The sequence below is a fragment of the Monodelphis domestica genome, chromosome 3 (assembly GCF_027887165.1).
Source record: "Monodelphis domestica isolate mMonDom1 chromosome 3, mMonDom1.pri, whole genome shotgun sequence".
Taxonomy (NCBI): Eukaryota; Metazoa; Chordata; class Mammalia; order Didelphimorphia; family Didelphidae; genus Monodelphis; species Monodelphis domestica.
In genome coordinates, this window is record NC_077229.1 from 98,787,239 (window position 1) to 98,809,908 (window position 22,670).

General features: G+C 44.1%; 3 protein-coding genes across 10 annotated transcripts in view; 2 read left to right on the plus strand and 1 right to left on the minus strand.

Moving 5' to 3' along the window:
* The window catches only part of PBX4 (PBX homeobox 4), a 91,857-nt gene extending 88,281 nt beyond the window's left edge, over positions 1 to 3,576 (plus strand). For both annotated transcript variants that reach the window (XM_007488594.3, XM_007488593.3), the window contains exons 8-9: positions 1,688 to 1,774; positions 2,775 to 3,576. In XM_007488594.3, coding sequence (XP_007488656.1) covers positions 1,688 to 1,774; positions 2,775 to 2,867 — 180 coding nt within the window. In that variant the 3' untranslated portion in view covers positions 2,868 to 3,576. The remainder of the gene's footprint in view (positions 1 to 1,687; positions 1,775 to 2,774) is intronic.
* NXNL1 (nucleoredoxin like 1) lies at positions 1,768 to 22,599 on the minus strand. Of its 7 annotated transcripts, none has more exons than XM_016431961.2 (5): positions 22,547 to 22,599; positions 19,397 to 20,566; positions 18,852 to 19,243; positions 17,922 to 18,196; positions 1,768 to 2,585 (listed from the first exon to the last, which is right to left on the minus strand). In XM_016431961.2, exons 2-5 carry the CDS (start codon positions 19,484 to 19,486, stop codon positions 2,512 to 2,514), a joined length of 831 nt encoding a protein of 276 aa, XP_016287447.1. In that variant the 5' UTR covers positions 19,487 to 20,566; positions 22,547 to 22,599; the 3' UTR covers positions 1,768 to 2,511. The 7 variants fall into 7 exon arrangements, with proteins under 7 accessions (XP_016287447.1, XP_016287450.1, XP_016287449.1 ...); XM_016431964.2 differs by lacking the exon at positions 1,768 to 2,585 and adding an exon at positions 14,957 to 15,203 and having other exon boundaries at positions 18,852 to 19,219; positions 20,339 to 20,566; XM_016431963.2 differs by lacking the exon at positions 1,768 to 2,585 and adding an exon at positions 14,957 to 15,203 and having other exon boundaries at positions 20,339 to 20,566.
* MVB12A (multivesicular body subunit 12A) lies at positions 11,824 to 16,953 on the plus strand. Its single transcript, XM_007488592.3, has 9 exons — positions 11,824 to 12,243; positions 13,347 to 13,466; positions 14,055 to 14,151; positions 14,410 to 14,536; positions 14,800 to 14,916; positions 15,040 to 15,137; positions 15,491 to 15,552; positions 16,225 to 16,281; positions 16,455 to 16,953. The coding sequence occupies exons 1-9, from the start codon at positions 12,154 to 12,156 to the stop codon at positions 16,515 to 16,517; spliced, it is 831 nt and encodes a 276-aa protein (XP_007488654.1). The 5' UTR covers positions 11,824 to 12,153; the 3' UTR covers positions 16,518 to 16,953.
* Positions 22,600 to 22,670: the final 71 nt, after the last annotated feature.

Consider the following 22,670-nt stretch of genomic DNA (forward strand, 5'->3'; position numbering starts at 1 on the left):
TCGGTTGAAGTTAAATAAAGGAAAACCCCTTAGTTGGATTAAATAAAAAGAAATTATCACCCCTAGTCTGGCTACCAACATCAAAAAGACATTCTCCACCACCTGACTTTCTTTATAAGACAGTAACAGCTGGGTGGCTCAGTGGATTGAGAGCCACCCAGAGATTGGAGGTCCTGGATTCAAATCAAAAACACTTTCTAGCTGTGTGACCCTAGGTAAATCACTTAACCTCCATTGCCTAGCCCATATCTGCCTTGGAGCCAATATATAGTATTGATTCCAAGACAGACAGTAAGGGTTAAAAAAAAAAGACTAATTTTCTTAATTTCAAAGAATCGAGATTCTTCTTTGAAACTGAAGTGTGAGGGAGCCTTAGGATAATGGTTTGAGAGCTGCTTTGGGAATTCTGGAAGCCTGTGTTCAAGTCTAACTACTCGTACATACTGGCTATGTAAGCTGGTCAGCTCATTGAATCTGTCTTGGATCCAGACAGAGCAAGAGACAACCGCTGTTTAGAAATATCACTTTGGCCCCCATTTTGACTTGAGGCTGAGACAAGAATTCAGAGATTGTTGCAATAGTCATGGTGCAAGATAAGAAACTAAACTAGCTATCCCAGAGTAGAATGGGCTGCCTCGGGAGATTGTGGATTCTCTCTCATTGCAGGGCTTATAAAGCAGGATGACTCTCAGTATGTTGTAGAGGGTTCAGATTGTATTAAATAATCTCTCTTCCAACCCAGGATTTTGGGGAACCATAAACTTTTGAGAAAAATATTTAAATATAGACATCTATGTACAGTTTCAGATCACAAAATCTTAGCATTGAAAGGAAACTCATATTTCATCAATTCAGCATATCTGAACTGGAACCCCTTCTACTACTGAGCTTGAATGAGAGAAGTCTGATACCCTTCTGGAAGACCTTGAATTACTTTCCACTGCTGCTTAATCAAACCCCCCTGCCCTTCCCTCAGGCCACCTTAAAGAAAACCCCTTAGTTATAATATCTGGATCTATCTGTAAAGAACTGTTTCCTCCCCACTAAAATAAGGTAAAGGCAGACACACAGTCTGGCCCTGTGCTTCTTTCTTCTGCTTGTGCTCTGGCCCCCAGTGAGGTATAGAAACTATTGCTATTTTCAGGACCTTGGAATTGCCCATTTAGCTCTCACCTGGACAGGAATACCTTTCCACAAAGATCATCTGACCTCTTCCAGTTAAGGCCTGTGATCCTACGAAACTGTGGTTTTGGGGGGCTCTGGGGGCTTATCAGTTTGGATATATAGCTAACCTTTATGTAAAGCAAAGAGAGAGAAATCTTGTTTGATCCTTACAACCTGGGAAGTAGGTGCTTTTATTTTCCCCTTTGTAGATGAGGAAACAGACTAAGAGAGGGCAGAGCCCATGGTTACCCTACTTATTACCCAGAGTAAGTGCCCATGGCAATATTTAAAGTAAAGGTTTCCAATGATCCCAATTCCAACTTTCCATGCATTGCGCCATCTAGCTGTCACTTAGCTTGTTACACATTTACTCCTCCTCCACCAAGTCAGTATTTTATGACCAAGAAGAGTAGGGGTAATAGAATGTGATGCCTGGTTTGTAGCTATCATTTGAAAGATTTTGCCCCTTGAAATTAGCCAGAGTATATGAAGTGATGGGTGGTCATGTTGGGTGTTGTTGCAGATGGATTCTTTACATCATGTTATACACCAGACGGGCAGATACGACTCCCTTGTTGGAAACCCTTTGTACACAACGCAGCGAATTGATGTAAGTTACCAGAGTTTCAGAATCATTCATTAACGTTTAGAAACAAGGAACCTACTACCCCGGTTGCATTGTCTGTCTGAGGCTATATATGCAGGTCATATATCCTCTTTGGCTCTCACCTACACATTCTCAAACAGGTTCTTTCTCTTCCTTTCATCATGGAAGTCATTGGCATAATCATTGGGAAAATTGGTCTTGTTGAGCCTAAAGTGTGTATTCACAATGTGGTTCTGGTTGTTAATCTAATTCTTCATATCCCTTAAGTAGATATGACTGATTTAGGTTTCCTAAGGATTGTTTGTGCTTAAGTATAGAGGTAAAGACAGAATGAATCATGTAGGGAAGACCCAGAGATATAAATTAGACATTCAAAAGCTTACAAAGTAAAAGATTGTGATTTTTGAATGGCCTACAAATTGTATTTCTTAGTCTGAATTTTTCCTGTGTAATATAGATGTCTGTCTTGTCATTCTTTAATATCTCTTAATATCCTGCTTGATCTTTTACTCTCCTTTTTAGTTATTGGTGTTTCTTTACTTAGGTGCCTAATTTAAAAAGTCAAAACTGAAGGTGTATCTCAGGCCTAATATTAAGTTTATTGGCATTGCCAAGACAGGCAGCTGGCCCTTCTTTAGGCACTTTATTTCTTCACCCAGAAAAGTCCAGCCTCTCTGTGTTGGATTGGTCTTCTGTCACAAAAAGTTGACTGCAGGAGCTCCTTATTTATTTTCTAAGCCTCACGAGTTATGGCTGACCATCAGATCATCAGTCCAATTTATAGTATGGCCAAGCTCAATAATGGATATGTTATCTAAAGGGAATAGCAAAAGAAATGTTAACATTCTCATACCAGAACAATGTCATTAGACAAAGCTGATCCTGCTCCTCCTAGCTCTGCTTATGATAGCTGAGCATAAAGGGTCTATGACCCATGATCAGCCTGCTCTCCAAGACTCCCCTTCTGCCTTCTCTTCCTCATTAATCTTCTGTTTATTTGCAGACAAATGGCAGCTGGCAGGATGCTACTACCCCATCATCTATCACTTCACCTGCCGGGGACCCAGGCAGTGTTAATTCAGATGCATCTAATTAAGTTTGGGACCTATTGATGAGAGGAAAGAGGTCATTAGTGTAATTTGTCATGTTTGCCAATATTCTTATTTTTACAACTTGACACACAGCTAATTACCTCAGAAAACCTGGAACCAATAGAAGATTGTGATTACAGTGATATCTCTCTACCTCTCAACTTGACACATTGGAGTTATCTTTTTACTTAGATCCATTGGGATTTAAAATTATTTGAAAACCTATTTCCTCTTCTTAACCAAATTCATTTTTTAAATAGCAATTTTATGGTAAGAATTTGAAGTGTCTTCTAGGACTTGTCACAACTTTTTCAATTAAAAATTTTGACTTATTTTAATTTTCATGTCCTTTTTTACTATGAGATTTTTGTTCTAGGTGATAGATACTAACAATTTAAACCTGTATTGTACTTGTACACGTTCTGTGTATTGTAATTTTGTATAGGGAAATAAATTTTTCTGTTAACTCAGATTTATTCTATGAATTCTGAGCTAATTGACCTAACGCAAACATAACTTTACCAAAAGTTTATTGGGATTTACTCTAAAGTAGAAGGTTACATACTATATTATTTCATGTAGTTATAATTTCATGTCTTTGTAAATTCAGATTTCTCTGTGAATAGGTTTGTGCATTTCTGGAAATATTGATACAAAAGCTACCATTTTCAGTTGAAAGTTTATCAAAGAGAATAAAGTTCCAAAGCCTTTTTCTTTTCTGCCTTTGCTGAGTCTTCTCTTATGATTATGGGTGTCCCCTCACTTCAGCCAGCCTTCCTGGCTTCTCTTACAGCAAGAGCAGTGAGCAAACTGGCAGACAGTGGTGCTCTTTGGCATGTTGATGCTATGACCAAATTGAATGTCAGTACCTGTCTGAATTGCTCTGAATCAAGAGTCAGGTCGAATAAGCTCACAGCATAACTAGAGAGGGACTGAGGTGCAGAACAATTGTCAGGACAATTCATGTGAGTCTGCAGATGATTGGAATGGGAGTAGGAACCTGAGCTAAGTAGTTTCCCTGCCCCCCTGACCATTCTTGGAACTGGAGGTATTTGTAGAAAGCCTAGAAAAGCTCATTTACTCAGTCAAATCAAGCATTCATTAAAATGTACTAGGTTAGAGAAAAATAGAAACAAGAACTAAACAGCTTAAACCCTCAAAGCACTTTTTGTATACAGTAGAACCCTTATATCCATGAGGGATACATGTCCCAGAGGGCATAAGCAAACACTTGATGTCTGTGTAAATGTGCCCTGTCTCCTTCAGCCCCTCAGCACAGAGGCCTCTTGCCTCTTAAACACATACCCCTAAAATAGTCAAAGTAGAAGAGACCTCTTTGGGGGCAGACAGGCAGGCACCTAGTGCTTCGAGGGATAAGAGGGACCTGTTTGGTGCAGACAGTACATGATAGGAGATTCAGCTGCATTATGAATGAAAAGACCCAGAGGTTTAGAGGATGTAGGAGGAGGACAAATGGTAAGTTCCACCATTTTCAATCAAGAAGCTACTACTTGTCAGACTCTGAACTAAGTGCTACAAAGGCAAAAATATGGTCCCTACTCTCAAGGAGCTCACATTCTCTTGGTGGAAGCAACATAAAACTAACTGTACATACAAGATATATATATAGTGTAAATGGGAGATAGACAATAGCAAAAGAGAGGACTGAGAAAGGTCTCTTACAGAAAGTGGAGTTTGAACTGAATCTTGAAGGAAGCCAATGGGCAGAGATGAGGAGGGAGAGCATTCTAGGTTGAGGACAACCAGTGACAGGACACATTGTTGAGAGGATAGAGCATCATTTCTGAAGAACAATGAAAAGGCTAGGGCCCCTGGATCACAGAATTTGTAGAGGAAAGAAGAGTTTAAGAAACCTGGAAAGGTAGGAAGGGACAAAGTTGTGAAGGGCTTTGAAACCCAAATAGGATTTTATATTTGATCCTAGGGGTAGTAGGGGGCCATTGGAATTTTTTGAATAGAGAGTATGATATGGTCAGGCCTGTATTTTAAGAACATTTTGACACTAAACAAAAGAAGGATTGGAGTGGAGAAAGACAAGGCAAGGAGACCAACCATAAGGCTATTACAAGAGTATGCAGTGATGAGTGGGTATTGGAGTGGCCATCATATCAGGATAGAGAAGATGTACTGGAGAGATGCAAAGACAGAGATGGCCTGACTTGGTCACAGATTAGATTTTTGGAGTGAGTGTGCCAAGAGTAAAGGATGTCACGTAGGTTTTGAGCCTTGGTGACCAGGAAGATGGTGGTGTAATGTACAGCAGTGGGGAAGTTCAGAAAGAGGAGGGAGGGTTTGGTAGGGAAAGAGTGAATTCAGTTTTGCATATGTTGAATTGGAGATACCATGGGGATGTCCATTCAAGATGTCCAAGAGGTAATTGAGTGGCATAAGAATGGATGTCAGGAAAGGGGTTAGGATCAGAGGTATAGATATTGAATTGTGGAGCATTGAAATGCTCATTTAACCTTTTTGAAATAATGAGTTCACCAACAAACTTATTCTAGAAGAAGAAAAAAGCCATAAGGGCCAGCTAGAAATGAAATTGAGAAGGAGCACTGCAGAAAAGAACCTAGAGACTTCCAAAAATTTAGGGAGGAGAAAAGAGTGTCCAGAAAAAATGTACAGTAGGAACTCCATATCCTCAGGAGAGATTCCAAAACTAACTGTGGCTGAAACCAAAGATATAAGGGAACACCTGCTAACCGCATATGTAAAGTGGTTTTCTCATATATATGTGTGTATAATAAAGTTTAATAACTAGTGAGACCAACATTAAATATAAGAACAATGAAGTGCCTTAATATTACAAGAAATATAGCTGCCCCGCATCTGCAATGGATATGTTTCAAGACCTCCAGTGGATGCCTGAAATCATGGACAGTTCTGCACCTATGTTAACATTATACTACTGTACTGTCTCTCTGCTCCTCCCACTACCACTCCCACCCCCACCTCCACCAAAAATAAAAATAAAAATAAAAAAAAGTCCTCCAAGTGTAAGCAGAAAAACTAACAAAAGGAGAGACCACTGACATGTGGAGACACCACTGCTGCCCAGTGTGCACAGAGAGAGGGGACCTTTGCCCCATACCACCCACCCAGCTGAACTTGGGTCCCAGCCTCCTCAAGCCTCCATGTATGCCCTTGAACCACACATGTGCAAGCTCCCTCATCAGGCAGTAGGCCATTCCAGAGACAATGGAAAGAATGGGTAAGTCTGGAGTGACATATTTGCTTCTTGGCTTCCTCTTTTCCTTGGAATGACCTCCAGTAACCAAAACTGAGGAAAGTAGAGCTCCAGATAAAGGGGTTCCACTATAATCCACAGTGTCAAAAGCTGCAGAAAGGTCAAGAAAGATAAGAATTGAGAAAAGTAGAAAATTTCACAATTAAGATATCATTGGTGGTAAAAAAAAAAAAATATATATATATATATATATGTACATATATATATATTGTTGATGACTTTAGGAAGAGAAGTTTCAGAAGAATGAGATGAAAAGCCAGACTGCAGAGGAAAAAAGGTATAAAAATAGAAGCATCAGGAGTTTGGCTGAGGTAAGGAGAGATATAGGATGTTAGCAAAGATGGTAAGATCAAATAGAGGGTTTTTTTTTTTATTTGGAAAATTTAATTAAGAATATTTTTCCATGGTTACATGATTCATGTTCTTTCCCTCCCCCTCTCCCCACCCCCTTCTGGTAGCCAGTGTGCAATTCCACTGGGTTTTACATGTCATTGATCAAGACCTATTTCCATATTATTGATATTTGCATTAGGGTGATCATTTAGAATAGAGTCTATATCCCCAATCATGTCACCAGCAACCCATGTGATCAATCAGTTAGTTTTCTTTGTTTCTGCTCCCACAGTTCTTTCTCTGAATGTGGATAGTTTTCTTTCTCATAAATCCCCAAATTGAGGGTTTTTTAAGACCAGGGAAGACATTAATAGATCTAGGCAGCATGGAAGGAGCTGGTGAACAAGGAGAGACTGAAGATTAGAGTGGGGAGAATAGAGGGGGCAATCTGCTCTAGATGGGGAGGGACAGGACCAAGGATGCAAATAGATTACACCTAGCCTACTGGCCAATATGACAACAAAGGAAATCGATAAATATTGGAGGGGATGTGGCAAAATTGGGACACTAATGCATTGCTGGTGGAGTTGTGAATTGGTCCAGCCATTCTAGAAGGCAATTTGGAACTATACCCAAAATAATTTAAAAGACTGCCTGCCCTTTGATCCAGCCATCCCACTGTTGGGTTTGTACCCCAAAGAGATAAGGGAAAAGACTTGTACAAAAATATTCATAGCTGCACTCTTTGTGGTGACAAAAAATTGGAAAATGAGGGGGTGGTCCATTGACTGGGGAATGGCTGAATAAATTGTGGTATCTGATGGTGATGGAATACTATTGTGTTGAAAGAAATAATGAACTGGAGGAATTCCATGTGAACTGGAAAGACCTCCAGTAATTGATGCAGAGTAAAAGGAGCAGAACCAGGAGAACGTTGTACAGAGACTGATACATGATGGCACACTTTTTTTTTTTTCAACTCATCAAAAGAGTTCTCAGATTTCTGGCTGATTGAGATGTGAATTCTCATTTCCTAGCTGACTAAGTTGAAAAGGTGGAGAGCTCCTCCACCTAGTGCTAAGTAGGGTGTTCAAGCTTTTGTTGATTCAATTCAAAAGTAGATAAGGAGTTAATCCTGTCTTCACAATCTGGTGAGGTACTATAAATAGGGATACTTAAATTACTATTAACCAAAGTGTTAACTCAAAATAGAGGAAGGGAATAAAAGATTCCCTTTCACAAGTGTAAACTCAGAGAGAACAAAGAATTCCCTTTTATAAGGCAGAGCTAGGAAGTTATCTGTGGTAGAGAGAGGATGATGAAGTCTAGGAAAGTAGTTGAATGGGAAATGAAGAGAATTCCCTGAGTACCATCTTTAAATAAGTGAAGATAGAAGGCTGGCCCCACGGGTGCCAATGGGGTATGAGATTTTTTATGAGTTGATTTCATCTTAAAGAATGATATTTGTGGAGATGATGCTCAGGAAAGTGGTATGTATGTATAGAAGCATGCTTACCCATTGAGAAATTAGTCCAGTGACTGGAAAGATATCCATTGTAAGCAATAGGACTATTCAGGGAACTCCCTCAAAGTCCAACCTGGTGGCAAGTAGCATATGTGTCCCTCAAGGGCCTGGAGGGCCATCTTATAGTAGGAACTGGCAGCCCAAGTCAAATAGTATCTAGAAAATGCTTCCACAGAATCCAGAAATAAACATTTATTAAGTGTCTATTGTGTGCCAGACACTATGCTAAGTGCTGAGGATATAAAATGGCAAGAAACAGCCCCTGCCATCAGGGAGCTTACAATCTAATGGAGGATAGACTACAAGCACATATATATAAGGCAAAGCTATGTGCAGGATAAGTAGGAAATAATTAGCAGTGGAAAGATACCATAATTTAGAGAGGTTAGGGAAGACTTTAGTAAAAAAAAATAGGATTGTAGTTGGGTCTTAAAGACAAGGAGATCAATAGATGAATGGAAGAGGAAGAACATTCCAGGCCTGGAGCCAAGAGATGCAATGTCTTGTTCAAATGTGGCACACTCAGGAAGCCAGTATTACTGGATCAGAGTATGTATGGGGAGAAAGTTGTTAAAGAACTGGAAAAGTTAGTAGGGGCTGGGTTATACTGAACTACTGGAGTTTATTGAAGGGATGGAGGCAGGTAGTACTTGTACTTCAGAAAAATCACTTTAGTGGCTGAATGGTGGAGGAATTAGAGTGGCAAGAGACTCAAGACAGGCAGACCCACCAGCACCATTGTGATATTCAGGTGCAAAGTGATGAGGGCCTGCACCCAAGTGGTGACAGTGGCAGTGCTGTGAAGGGCTTGAGGTGAACCCCTGGGGGTTTGGGAAGGGTACCTTTTGCAAGGATGCAAGATTCTGAAACTTAGCTTAAAAATAAAAAAGAGAAATTTATCAATTTAGAAGGTAGTATTGAGGGGGGTGCATCTGGGTGGTTCAGTGGATTGAGAGCCAGGCCCAGAGATGGGAGGTCCTGGGTTCATATCTGGCGTCAGGCACTTCCTAGCTGTGCGACCCTGGGCAAGTCACAACCCCCATTGCCTAGTCCTTACCACTCTTCTGCCTTAGAACCAATACCCAGTATTTATTCTAAGACAAAAGGTAAGGGTTAAAAAAAAAAGGTAGTGTTGAATCTGGCCTGGAGGAAAGAATAGGTGGAAAACTGCCTCCTAGGGGGACAGCATAGATAGAAAGCTGTCCTCCAGTTGATTAGGTCTAGGGCCTTTATACCCTTTACAACAGTGAAGACATGACACTAAAGTGGTATATACTGGGGGTGGAGGGAGGTTTGCCTGAAGACATAGGGGGTGACCCCTATAATATATAATATAATATATAATTTAGAGGATAGATGGATATCTGAGATACAATTTGATGGTATCAAGGAGGTGTTTCTCTCTGTCCATCTCAAATCTAAAGGACAATCCAAAGGATAATTCTCTCAGGGTCTTATAGAAGTTATCAGATGTTTTGGGTTAGGAGTCCCAAGAAGAGAAGGGAGCAAAGTAGTTTCCCTGCTTACAGTTGGCCTGAAACACTTCTATAATTTGGGGGTTCAAAGCCCATGCCATCAGAAAAGGGGGAAGAACAAAGATAATAAGGAAAAAGACTTGTAAGAATATTTATATCTGTGCTCTTGTAAGAATATTTATAGCTGTGCTCTTTGTGGTGGCAAAAAATTGGAAAATAAGGGGATGCCCTTCAATTGGGGAATGATTGAACAAATTGTGGTATATGTTGGAGATGGAATACTATTGTGCTGAAAGGAATAATTAAGTGGAGGAATTCCATGTGAACTGGGAGGAATTCCATGTGAAATGGAATGACCTCCAGGAATTGATGCGAAGTGAAAGGAGCAGAACCAGGAGAACATTGTACACAGAGATTGAAACACTGTGGTACAATCGAATGTAATTGACTTCTCTGCTAGCAGCAATGCAATGATTGAGAACAATTTGGAGGGATTTATGAGAAAGAACACTATCCACATTCAGAGGAAAAACTGTGGGAATAGAAACAGAAGAAAAACAACTGCTTGGTCACATGGGTTGATAGGGATATGGTTGGGGATGTAGACTCTAAACGATCACCCTAGTGCAAATATAACAATATGGAAATGGGTTTTGATAAAGGACACATGTAAAACCCAATGGAATTGTGTGTCGGCTATAGGAAGGGTTGGGGGAGCGGAAGGAAAGAACATGAATCATGTAACCAAGGGAAAATAATCTAAATTGACTAAATAAAATAAAAAGAAAAAAAAAGAAAAGGAGGAAGAAGAGGGCTTATTTAAGAGATATTCCAAAAGTGAAATCAACTGGCCTTGGCAACAGATTGTATATGGGAGGAGGGGGTAAGAGACAATGAGGGATCCAATCAATTAATCAAGCTTTCAATTTAAGTAGGTACTATGTGGCAGATTCAATTCTCTTAAGCTGGAGATACAAAAAGAGGCAAAAGACAGTCTCTGCCCTTGAGGAGCTTACAGTCTAATGAGGGAGACAACACACCAACAAATATATGCAAAGCAAGCTGTATTTCTAAATAGGAAACAATCAACAGAGCGAAAGCACTAGAATTAAGAGGGGTTAGGAAAGGCAGAATTGGGAGTTGGAGGGACTGGAAGGATGATGTTGCCCTTTATAGTAACAGAAAAGGTAGGAGTCATTGGGGAGGGTTTAGGGGAAAAGATAATGAATTCCACTTTCCTGGACACCCAGTCTGTGATATCTGAAAGGCAAGATTCGAGGACCTCAGAATTTGGTAGATTCTAAAATCATCAGCAAAGAGATGATAGGAGCTGATAAAATCAGCAAGTGATGACTTCTTGGAGAAGTGGTCCCCAGGCAAAACCCTGAAGGATATATTGTTTAGAGGGTAAGATCTGGAAGCAGACCCAGCAAAGGAGAGAGAGGAACAGCCAGGTAAGGCCATGCCAGGAGAGAGTGGGGTTCTGAAAAGTATTGAGTACCAAGGAGGGGAGAGTGGTCAACAGTGCTGAAGAGAGGCTGTGAATGAGGGTTGAGAAGTGGCTACTAAATTTAGCACCTAAGAGATCACTGGTAACTTTGGAAACAGCAGTTTGATGGAATGATAAGGTCAGAAGTGGATTGTCAAGTATTCTTTTTTATTTTATTTTATTTTATTTTTTTAAACCTTCCCCGACTTAGAATCAATACTATGTATTGGTTCCAAGGCAGAAGAGTGGTAAGGGCTAGGTAATGAGGGTTTAAGTGACTTGCCCAAGGTCACACAGCTAGGAAGTGTAAAGTATTCTAAAAAGAGAAAGTAGAAGCATCTATATTGTAGACAGCCATTTCAAGGAGTTTACTTACAAAGGACAGAAGAGATCAAAGGACAACAGTTGTTGGCGGGGTGGAAGGATCCAATGGAAAGGGAGCAGGCTTTAAAAGTCAGAGAAGCTTGCATTTTGTCCTGGAAGGCAATAAAGAGCCACTGAAGCTTCTTAATCAAAGGTGTCAGATCTGTGCTTTAGAAATATCACTTTGACATAGATGAGACATGAGGATAGTAGAGAAAAGGAGGACTGAAGCGACTCTTGTTGTGCAGGCACAGAAGCCGCCTATTATAAGAGGATTCAGCTTCCTAGGGCCAGAATTGTTCTGCCTTGCTCTGCATCCCTTTTCTGCCTGGAACTTCTCTCCTTTTTCCCACGATGGTACTGCGAGCGATCCTAGACCTGGGTGCTAAGAACCGGCTGGAGAATCTGTGGTTGAATGGGCCTGAACCTGCAAGTGTCTCTGGGTAATGTAGTCCTTTTCGTATAAGTCATGTAAGTGTTGCTCAGGAATTTGCGCGTGCGCAGGACAGCTTTATGCCGGAAGTGTACCTTTCGAGCTAGTATTTTGGGGAATGACATCACTGTTTGGCTTGGGTTGGGTGCCATACCACGCAGGCTTTGCACCAAGGGTTTATGGGAATAAGTGTTTGCGTTGGAGTAACTGGTTCGCCGAATTGATTTCTGGTTCTTGTAGTTCCGGTAGAGACAGCCGCTCAAGGTCCAAAGTTCGGCGACTTGTAGGTGGCTGCTGGGGGCTGAATCCCAGACCTTGGTCGCCTCCGAACCCCTTGCTTCTCGCTTCTGCAGTTCGGACACCCCTTTTCCCCACTTCCTTTCGCCTCGATCTGCGGCCCTGAGGATGGATCCCGGGCCCGCCCCTGACGGGGCCCCGATAGCTGGCCTGGCCTGGGCTTTGGCTTCTGCTGTTCCGCCCCGGGGCTACAGCGCGGTGAGTGAACAAGATGAGCCCCACTCCTTCCTGGGCCTTTACCAGATTCTTTCAGCCTCAGTTTCCCCTGTGGACTCAGCTCCTTGGCCTCCGTGACTCGGTGCCTTCCCCTACAGTGTCCCTGTGGCTGAGCCCCCATGTCCCTGTGACCCCTGCTCCAGCTTCCCTGCTTACTTCCTGTGCCTTCCTCTGTCCCCATCTCAGTGTCCCTATGTACCCTTTGCCCCTAGTCCCTGTTTCTCCCGTGGCCTTCCTTCTGTGTCCATGTGCCCCGCCCCTTCCAGCCTTATTAGTTTTTCTATGCCTTTCCTTTTCCTTGCTCATCTTACCCTTCAGTGCCTCTGAGCCTCCTGGGGGACCCCCATCCTAAATACCCTAAATACGTCCTTTCTTCTCTAGCCTCAGAGCCCCTCTTCCTTCCTGTCCTCCCCCGCACCCCCACCCCCATCCCAATACACATACCTGCTTTGTGTCTTCATCTTCCCCAGGTCCAGGTGCCCCCAAATCCCAGCTCCCTCCCATCCCCTCTTAGTCCCCTTTTCCAGATTCCGTTTAGGTGGGGCAGCCCCACCCCCCTCCTCACTTCACCTCTATGTCCTTAGGTGTCCCTCTTAAGATTCCATTTTCTTCCTCCTCCCAGAATTCCCATTTTTGCCTAGTTGACTTCCTCAGGGTCCTGTTCTTTCCCACCTTCAGTACCTGTTTCTGAATTCTCCCATCTTCTCTGTGTTCCATCCTCCCCCATCATTCCATCCCTCCTATTACTGATCTCCAACTCTTGGTCTCTCCAGCCTCAGTGTCCCAGATCTCTCTCAGCCCCTCTGAAACCCTGCCCTTCTGATCTCCTGAGCTTATCCAAGTCTGACTAGAGTTAGTTTTTAGGCCTCAGGAAGGGCAGGAAGTGGGGAAATGGTGATGTCTGGTCCTTGGACATTAGAAAGCAGGATTCCTTTGACTGGTGGGTTGTGGGGGCCATGAGGGGAGGCAGCCAGCAAGGAAGCCAAGAGAAGGGTTAGGGCCAGGTCTTCAGCCATTGGTGCTTTCTCCCCCTCCCTCACCTCCCACCAATTCCACATCAATGACCTGATTTTTCTCACCCCTAGATCACCAGCACAGTAGAGGGGACACCTGCCAACTTCGGAAAGGGGTTTGCACAAAAGTCTGGCTACTTCCTGTGCCTCAGTACTGGGGAAATTGGGACTGGCAGTGGCAACAGCAGTGAGGTAAGGAATATTAATAACATGAGCTCCCATTTCCGTAACACTTTGAAGTTTACAGGCTGCTTTTTCCACATCAGACATGGGGGCATAATATAGCTATTATCTTCATTTTACAGACCTGAAGTGATTTGTCTAAGGTTACTAAATCATAGGTATCAGAACTGGGCCTTGAATACACATACCCAAGAGTCCTGACTCCTACTCCAATGGTATAGCTTCAAAGTTGTAACTAGCATGGGTCAAGGATATTAATATGAGGGCACAGCTCCCTGTGGCAACCTCTTTCCTTTTGTCTCCTCCCATACATGGTCTTTTGTAGGTTTAGCTGCCAGGGTCCCTGTTGCTGTAGCTCCCCTCTCTTGGGACCCTTACTTTTCTCAGACTGCCCTTTGTCCTGTGCCTCTTTTTCCACCTAAATTTTTCTGGGTGCCAGTAATTTTGAATTACAGTTCGGCAGGGCACCCTGATGCCCTCACTGGTAGTCTAACGTCCTCACAAAATGGTTCTGGGTACTACCCTACCTGTGCTGACTGATCTTGGCTTTCCTTTCAGCAGCTGCTCTGACCATTCTTCACTCCATCTTCTTTACAGACCCTCCCAGAAAATGTGGTTACAGATATCCAAATTCTAAATGAGAAAACACCTCTTCCCAATGGCTTCACCTATATCAGCGAGTTCCTAGACACTAGTAAGGTCATTCTCTTTACTAGGTTGTGTGTATGTTGTGTTGTGTGTGTGTGTGTGTGTGTGTGTGTGTGTGCATGTATGCACACATGCACACATGTTTCATGCTCATGCTCATAGTATGTTTGGTGACAACTGTATTGTGAATCCTGACTCTTAGTCACGAGCATTGATGGGAGGGTAGGTACCACCACTAGTCAGGGATCCTGTTGGCCCAGTCCAATACAATGTGGACCACTGTTCTCCTTCCCCTCTTGCCCAGAGGCATCAGTATCAAAAAAGAAACGGGTCTGCATGAAGCTGGTCCCCATTGGAGTGGCTGACATGGCTGTGTTTGATGTCCGTCTGAGTGGCAAGAACAAAGTGGTGCCAGGATACATACGTGTTGGGTAGAAAGCTGCCTCTGAAGCCCCTGCTCATTCCTGCTTCCCCTGACTAACATGACCTTTACCTTCTCCCATATACACAGCCCTCTGACCCACTAGCCTTCCTTATACATTAACATTACATGCCTTGACATGCTAAGCCATCCCTTCTACACACACACACAACCCATATCCCACCCAACCCTGTCCCTTCTAGGTCCCCAAGGAGTGATCTTCCTTGGGTACAAATGATAAGATCTCCTTCTAAAACGTATCTTATCCTCTAGGGAAATAGGTGGCTTTGCAGTTTGGTGTAAGAAAGGTAAAGTCTCCAAGCCCAAGCCCCTTCCTAAGCCTCGGAGCATCAGCTTGGAGATGAAAGGCCTCTCCCTGGATAGGTCCAGGTGAGATTTGTGGGTGATGGGAGGCACCAGGACCAGGAGGGAGAGATGAGCAACATTTTACTGGAGATAGAGGGGGTACCACCCCTGCTACTCTTCATGGGCATGGGTTGTGGCCCCTCACAGTGACAGCTCTGAGAAGCTATCCCCATTGAGCTCAAGACAAGGAACTATCAGGCGGAGTGATTCCATCTATGAAGCATCCAGTCTATATGGCATCTCAGGTAACCCAAACTCTGCATTCTCACTTGTCTTGAGAGGAACAGAGGAGAGATGGGAACAGTGAGGCCCTGGGAGGAAAAGGGACCAAAGAGTAGCAAAGTTGACAAGGTATAACAGAAAAAAAGCCTTAGAACTAGAGTTCTAGTCATGGCTCTGTTGCTTGCCAACTTCCTAACACATTGCCCTCCCCCCCCAATGGTGTCTCATTTAACTAGACGATGTCTTGGGTTCTCTCCAGCTCTAATATCCACTGGTTCCTAGGCCAGTCTCTAGTTTCCTATAGGGGGAAGGGAAGGAAGGCAGCTTTGGTTTTCATCCTGGTACCTTCAAGCTCATTAGTAATCTTTCTTCTCAGCCATGGATGGGGTCCCCTTCGTCCTGCACCCCAAGTTTGAAGGCAAAGACAATGGTCCAATGGTGAGTGGTTCCCCAGTGATGAAGCAAACTACACGTTTGCATTTATTATTCACTAATAAGTACTAATGATACCTCAGATGAACATGGAGCATTTGACAGTTTCAAAAAGTACTTTCCTCACAGAGATATATACTGATGGATACTCATGCTGAGACACTTTCCTTGCCACAGTTTTACTTTAAACTCCTCCATTCTGTGAAACAGACACTAATGCCATTGTCAGATCCCCAACTTTCCTTGTCATGAGGGACCTCACCAGACCTTCCCCATCCCATTCATGCCCTCCTCTGTGCCATATGATCCACATCCCTTTCCCTTCCCCTTTCCTCTACAGACCCTTGGACATTGGTGTGGGAAATGGTAAAGAAGGTTGAGATGGGGTGGGTGCAAAAGGCAGGCTGTGAGAGGTACGGAAGAGAGCTGGGGACCAACACTAGGGATCGTTGGGGGGTAGCTTTGAGGGATAGGCCTAAGTCTGAGTCTCTGCTGGGAGAGGGGGTCACTGGAGGTAGGGGACAGCCAGACTCTAGTTCTGGGATTGCCATGCTCCTGCATTTGTAGCTCACACACCAAAGAATCTATAGTGATGGCTTTGGGTTTTCATGTGTCCTCTGGGGTTTCCAAAGAGTGGAATCTGCCCTGGGATTGACTCTCCCCTGGTCCTTCCTACAGGGCTTCTCTGCTTTAGCAGACCTGACCATCAAGTCTCTGGCTGACATTGAGGAAGAGGTAGGCTTTGGCCCTCTGCCCCATAGTCATGTCTACAGTTGTCCAAGATTCCTTCCCTCCTCCCTCAAACCCCCTGACACCCCTGTAAGGTGAGGTCTTCTGTAGAAGGTGGGAGCTGAGGTTAGAGTTCTCGGTGAAGCAACCCCAGCTTTTGGTTCTGTCTATCATTCCAGTACAACTATGGCTTTGTGGTGGAGAGAACAGCAGCAGCCCGCCTGCCTCCCAGTGTCTGTTAGCTCCCAGTGGAGGAAGGATCAGCCTTCAAGATTCTGAGACTTAACAGCTGGTGCATTGCTGACCACAGTGCCTCTTCTTCCTTTTGCCCTCTCTGCCCTTTGGGCAACACTCCACTTCACAGTCACTCCTAACATCTGGAAACCTGCAGCACTGTCAAAGCATCCCTAGGACAGGCAGCTCAGGATCCTGAGGTTTGCCACTAATGGTGTCTGGTTAAAGGTGTGAGGACAGAAGGGATCCTGAAGTCATTTTGCCACATACCAGAGGTTATACTCTGGTATGGGCATCTCAGATTGTTCCCTGCCCCAAAGGGTCTTAAGCTAATATGGCTTTGGTGCGCAGAGAACAAAATGTGTGCCTTGGACTTTTTTCCCCTGGTGGGTGCCTGCAGGACTGGTGCATTTTGCTCTTAGCAATAAAGACTTCTTGATCTCATTGTTTCCTCTATTTGATGGTCTGCAACACCCTCTCTTTCCCACTCTAACCCCCATAGTGGGAGAGAACTTCCAATCCATACTCACAAGAGAAGATTCAAAGCAATGGGGAAAGGTGAGAACCATTTCAGCTATCTGGAGGGCTGTTACATCTTGTCTGCTTAGCCCCAGAAGGCCAAATGAAGAGCAAAGGGTAGAAGTCAGGAAGAGGCAACAACTTTAGGCCTGATATAGGGAAAGGCTTCCTGAAAATTAAAGCTCTCCCCCTTAAGTGGGATGGACTTCCTTGAAAGTCGGTAGGCCCTTCCCCCTACACCCCTTTTAAGGAGGTCCTCAAAGGCAAGAAGATTGCTGATAAGAACGTCATCATGGGAATTCTGGTTCAAGTATGGGTTAAATTAAATAGACACTAAGGTCTTTTCCAGCTCGGAGATTCTGTTCCCCATAACCTTGTGTTCTTCACTCTCCTGGTGCTTTAGCTCATCCTGGAATGGCTGGACAGTTGGAGTGACTGCCAGAGAGAGTAAATGTAGAGTGGTCTGGGCAGCTCTTGCAGAAGGTGCCATGTACAGGGTTGAGTATCAGCCCCCCTCAGACTCTGAAGCTTCAGTGGTATCTCCCCAGGAATATCCCTGGCCTAAAGAGGAAAGTCTCCTATCTTCAGGAGAGCAGGGGACATCAGGTAGGAGGGAATGTGAGGCTGTCCTATAGGAACAAGAGAGCATGGTCCCTGAAGTTCACATAACATTTGTGGGCTTTCAGCTACCTCCTCTGCTCAGCTGAATCCACTTGCCTGAGCGTTACTCAGTGTTTTTCCTGCCTCTCTGCTTTTACAAGTTTTTATAGGGATCCAAATATCTACAAGTCAAGAAGCAGCTTCCTATAGGGTTGGCACCTTCCAGCCCATTTCTGGGCCCACTCAGCAGGGTCAGAACAACACCCCTTCCCCAATCTCTTCCTCTCCCTCACCGTCCTGTGCAGTGGGGCTTCTCAAAATCCCCTTCTCAATCTTATATTTGAGACGTCGGATGGGGTCGGTGAGGCTCCTGGGTGCCAAGTCATCAAAGTCTTCGGCTGTTAGGAAGTTCCGGTCAATGACCTCAGAGGCCTCCTGCCAGTTCCAGAAGCAGGCGGGCCCAAGTCGGCCAATTTCCTCCACGGCATCCCTGGTGACCACCTCACCACTGGGCTTCAGCACAACCACCATGGGGATGTGGTCTACAGCAAACATGCGCCCAAGATCCCTGTGAGCAAGTCAGTATGAGGCCTCAGGGCTCAGGACTTGAAACAGAATGGGGCTAGAAGCCCGGACCCCAAAAGAAGCCTGTCTTCTGCCTCTGAGAACAGGGTCCTGGAGCTGGGAGGAGGGCCCCTTTTTCCTCTTACCCCCTAAAGAAGAAAGCTGCTACTTGTGGAGGGAGAAAGAAGACCTCTAGGGCCCTGTTCCTGCCTTAATGAGGGGAGTGGAGGCAGGGTGGGAAGGTAGCCTATCCCCATGGGGGTGATAGGTAGGGCAGTTCAGGTAAGAGCCACACTGGCTTGGTCACTTAATAAATACAGAAGCCTCAGTGCTCAGGAATGGGTCATGATGGGGCTGGTGGGAGGGAAAGCAGTACTCCTAGAATCTAATCCCTTGACCCTGTGCTAGAAATGTTAAATACTGGTCTTTTTTCTGTTCCCTGTGTCTTGTTCTTCAGGCTACCTTGATGAAAGGCCTGACCAATGCTGGCAGCCCAGGCTTCTCCTGGGGTTCTAAATCAGGTCATAAAGGGCCACAGGGCAGGCAGCACTTGTGGGGAAGGGGCAAGGGAGAGGGGTATGTGCCACTCTGGCCTGGAGTCCTTCCCTAGCTCACCCTCCTCTAGGAAGCCCCCTACCCCCACCCCCAAGTAGGCTCACCTTTTCAGCTCATCTTGGAATGGCAGGAATAGCCACTTCCTGGGCATATCTCTGAGGAACGAGTCTTGTTGCTCTTTGGTCTGATCTTGGGAGATATATACCAGTGCAATCTGTGAGGCCCTATTCACGTAGAACTCATCTGTGAGCTTCACAAAAAAATCTTTGAGGATGGGGGCAAAGGTCTGGCATTGAGGGCACTCCCCGGCCCCAAAATACAGCAGCAGCACCCTGTTGTCCAGCCTGAGGCTCAGCTCCTGCTCTGTGTCCACCTCATCCCCGTCGCTGTTGTTCCTTATCAAGATTTTCCCAGTGAAGAGGGTGGCCATGCCTGTCCTTCCTGGTTCCCACAGGCCAGTTCTGAGGCAGGCCTGAGGAGATTTGGGCCACAAAAGCTTGTGGGTAAGAGTACTGAGAGTCATCTGAGGTGATTTTTCAAGAGCTTGGGTGGGGGTGGGGGCTTTTCTATGAATAGAATGGCTTTGGGAGGCCAGGTTTCCCCCCTCCCCCAATGGTTAATCTCCCTAAACCTCTGACCTCTTTCTCACCTTTTCTGAGAGGGCCGAAAAGCCTGCCTTCTGGGAGACTATGAGCAAGACGGAAGAGGGACTCGTGGTAAATAAAGTGAGGGTCACCATCTTTCTCTGCTGTCTCCCCGGCCAACCTTGCTAAGCTTCTGTCAAGGCCTTTGTCCTTTAGAAAGGCCCAGAGCAGCCAGCCAACCCCAAGGAACCAAAGTCCTGAGCGTTAAAATGGCAGCTTTTCAATCCGATCCAATGTGATTTATCACATTTACTGAGCCTTTACTTCCTAAGGGCAAGGTACTAACGAGACTGGGCATCTGAGGGTGAAAACGGCATCCTCTGCCTTTGAATAGCTTACTGTCTCATTGAGCAGACATGCCATGGACACATACCAAATAAATCTGATCCAGGACCATAGGCAGTGGGGTAAAGGAGAGTGACTGAGTGAGGCCCTTAGGCACTATGACAGATTGGAGGAGGGAGCAATGGGGCTACTGGACAGTTGGGATTGCCTGGACTGAATCACAATGAGAGAAATGATGTTGCCACACTGGATCCAATGGGACAAAAGCCAGGATTCAGGGGGGAAAAAAACCCCAAGAGATAATTGCAAAAGCATTTTTCTTGTTGTGGCAATATCCGAAATATTTGTGAGTTAAGAAGTTCTAACCCTCAAAAAAGAAAGATTTGGGGAACTAGTCTAAATTCCTAAAAAGTCTGTTCCTTGGCAAACTCTGCCAGAATGCACCATTGAAATCGGGCCTCTTCTGAAGGTGCTCACCTTGGCCTTCCTAGTTAGCATTACAAGCAGCCTTGGATTTAATATATCAAACACAGACCCAGGAGTCTCCCAAGTGTCTGTTCTCCCCTTCCCAGCTTCCTTATCAAGGAGTCTGCATCCATTAAAAAAAAAATGAGCTTTTCCCCAGATCAAGAATTTGAATTTGGCTAAACTGTGTGAAATACCTTATATCTGCGAAGTAACTCGCTGTATTGTTCCCTGTCTGCCTGAAGTCTATCAGGTGTAAATGTGTAATGGGTTCTCTTAATAAAGGCCTCGAGCTAGTTTTCAAAACCTTCCCTCTGGCTCCATGTTTCTTTCTTTCTCACTCCACTTCTTCCTTTCTTCTTTCTTTAATTCATGTCAGTTACTCCTTCAAGTCAAGAACCCGACATGGCCTTGTTCCAAGGGACCTAGCACAAAAGAAAGAGGTAGATTAGAGTGGGGGATGTTCCTGTTCCAAACATGGGGTATTGGCATGGGCAAAGTCCTACAGAAACAGGACACAAAGAAAGAGTCCAGTTTAGCTACAATATAGACCCAGATGGTAGAAAGCCTTGAATGCCATGATTGGGAATTGAAACTTTGGTAGATGGTAGAACATCCCTGGAGGTCTTTGAGTAGATGTCACCTTAGCATGAGGTATACTAGGAAGATTAATGGGCATCAGAGTGGAAGATGAATTGGAAAGAGAAACAAAACGGGAAAATTAGTAAATTATAAATTGCTACACTAGGTCAGCCTAGAAGAGATAGAAGAGACAAAGGCCTAAAGGAATGGGGGTTGGGGGGTAGGTAGATATAACAGAAAGGATTGGATGCCAGAGATAATTATAGGGCTAAGAGTGTCAAGGCTTGGTAATACCTGTGCGGAGTATATGACGAGGGAAGATTTGAAGATAATTCCTAGGTTAGGAACCTGGGAGACTGAGGAAATGGTGGTGCCATTTGATTTACTATAGAAGTTGGAAGAAAGGACAGATTTGGGGATGAACAAGTCAGAATCACAGAATCTGAGAGTTGGAATGGGCATCACTGACTATCTAGTTCAGCCCATACAGGAAAGGACTTCCTATACCATACCTGATAAGCCTCTACTTGAGGACCTCTAACAAGAGGGAACCAACCACTCAAAGCTGAACATTTCTCTTGGATAGCTCTAATTATTAGAAAGTTTTGGCTGATGTGAAACCTAAAGTTGTCCCTTTGATAACTTTACTCCCTGCTTTGAGGTTAGCCCCTCTGGAGCCAAATAGAATAAATCTAATCTTTCCACATAGCAGCTTTTTCATAGTTCCTATATTCTTAGAGTCTCCTTTGAGCAAAATATGTCCAGTTTCTTCAAAATACATGGACCCAAGGCCCTTTGTCCTTTCAATTTACCAATGGCCTTATTAAAGAAGAACCCAACCTAATGTTCCAGAGTTGGTGCCTAGGGGGCAGGATGGATTGAGCAGTGGGCCCAATGTCATGAAGACCCAAGTTCAAATTCAGACTCTGACACTTCTTAGTTGTGTGATCTTGGGCAAGATAATTAAACTTTCCTCAACTGTAAAATGGGGATTAACATAGCACCAACCTCTCAAGGTTGTTGTGAGGCTCAAATAAACTAATATTTGTAAAGCTCTTAGCACATAGTAGGCATGATATAAATGCTAATTATTATTATTATATGAAATCTGACCAATACTATGGGACTATCACATCTTGGAGGTTGTACCTCTATTGATGCAACCCAGGGAGCTGCCTTCATTGAGCTTATAATCCATTAATACCCCTAGATCTTTTTAAAATAAACAGCTGCCTAACCATGGCTCCTCATCGCATAATGGTGAAGTCAGTATTTTGTTTTCAAGTGTTGGACTTTACTATTAGCCCCACTGAATTTCATCTTATTAGATTCACCCCAATCCTACCTGTCAGTCTATTTCTGGATCCTGACCCCATCATCTGATGTTTACCCCTTTCCCAGCACCATGTTGTCATCTGAAAATATGGTAAATATTCCATCTATGCTTCTAGCATTGACTAAAATTTTAAATAACCCTGGGCCAGTCACAGATTCCTGGAGGATTATACCAGAGCATCCTGACATCTCAACACTAAACCATTAAACAACTACTCTTTGAGGATAGTCATCCGAAAATTTTTGACTCCATCTAACCTCATCTAGTCCACATCTTTCTATTTTCTCCATTAGAACAATAAAATATATTTATCAAAACTTTGTTAAAACCCAAATTATATCTTTAGCATTCCTCAAATGCATGTGTTTAGTAATCCTATCAAAAGGGAAAATGAGATTGGTCTGGCATGACCTGTTCTCGATGAGGCCTGGGTTGACTGGCTGACTTACTGCCCCCCCTTCTAGATGTTCATCAGTCAATTTCTTACCGAGCTGATCTTGAAATTTCTAAGGAGATGAAATTAAGCCCCCGGCCTCTAACCATAAAATGGCTCTCCCCTTTCCTTACAAGGGCACTTGCCTGTCTCCTATTGTGATGCGCTTCTCCTGTTT

Excerpts from the sequence above, each read along its gene's own strand:
- MVB12A (XM_007488592.3), top strand. The coding sequence starts at position 12,154 with ATGGATCCCGGGCCCGCCCCTGACGGGGCCCCGATAGCTGGCCTGGCC. Across the intron at positions 14,537-14,799 it reads CCAGGATACATACGTGTTGG|GGAAATAGGTGGCTTTGCAG; the intron begins GTAGAAAGCTGC and ends CTTATCCTCTAG. Across the intron at positions 14,917-15,039 it reads CTCTCCCTGGATAGGTCCAG|TGACAGCTCTGAGAAGCTAT; the intron begins GTGAGATTTGTG and ends GGCCCCTCACAG.
- NXNL1 (XM_007488586.3), bottom strand. The coding sequence starts at position 19,486 with ATGGTGACCCTCACTTTATTTACCACGAGTCCCTCTTCCGTCTTGCTC. Across the intron at positions 19,244-19,396 it reads TTTCGGCCCTCTCAGAAAAG|CTTTTGTGGCCCAAATCTCC; the intron begins GTGAGAAAGAGG and ends CTTACCCACAAG. Across the intron at positions 18,197-18,851 it reads TTCCAAGATGAGCTGAAAAG|GGATCTTGGGCGCATGTTTG; the intron begins GTGAGCCTACTT and ends ACTTGCTCACAG.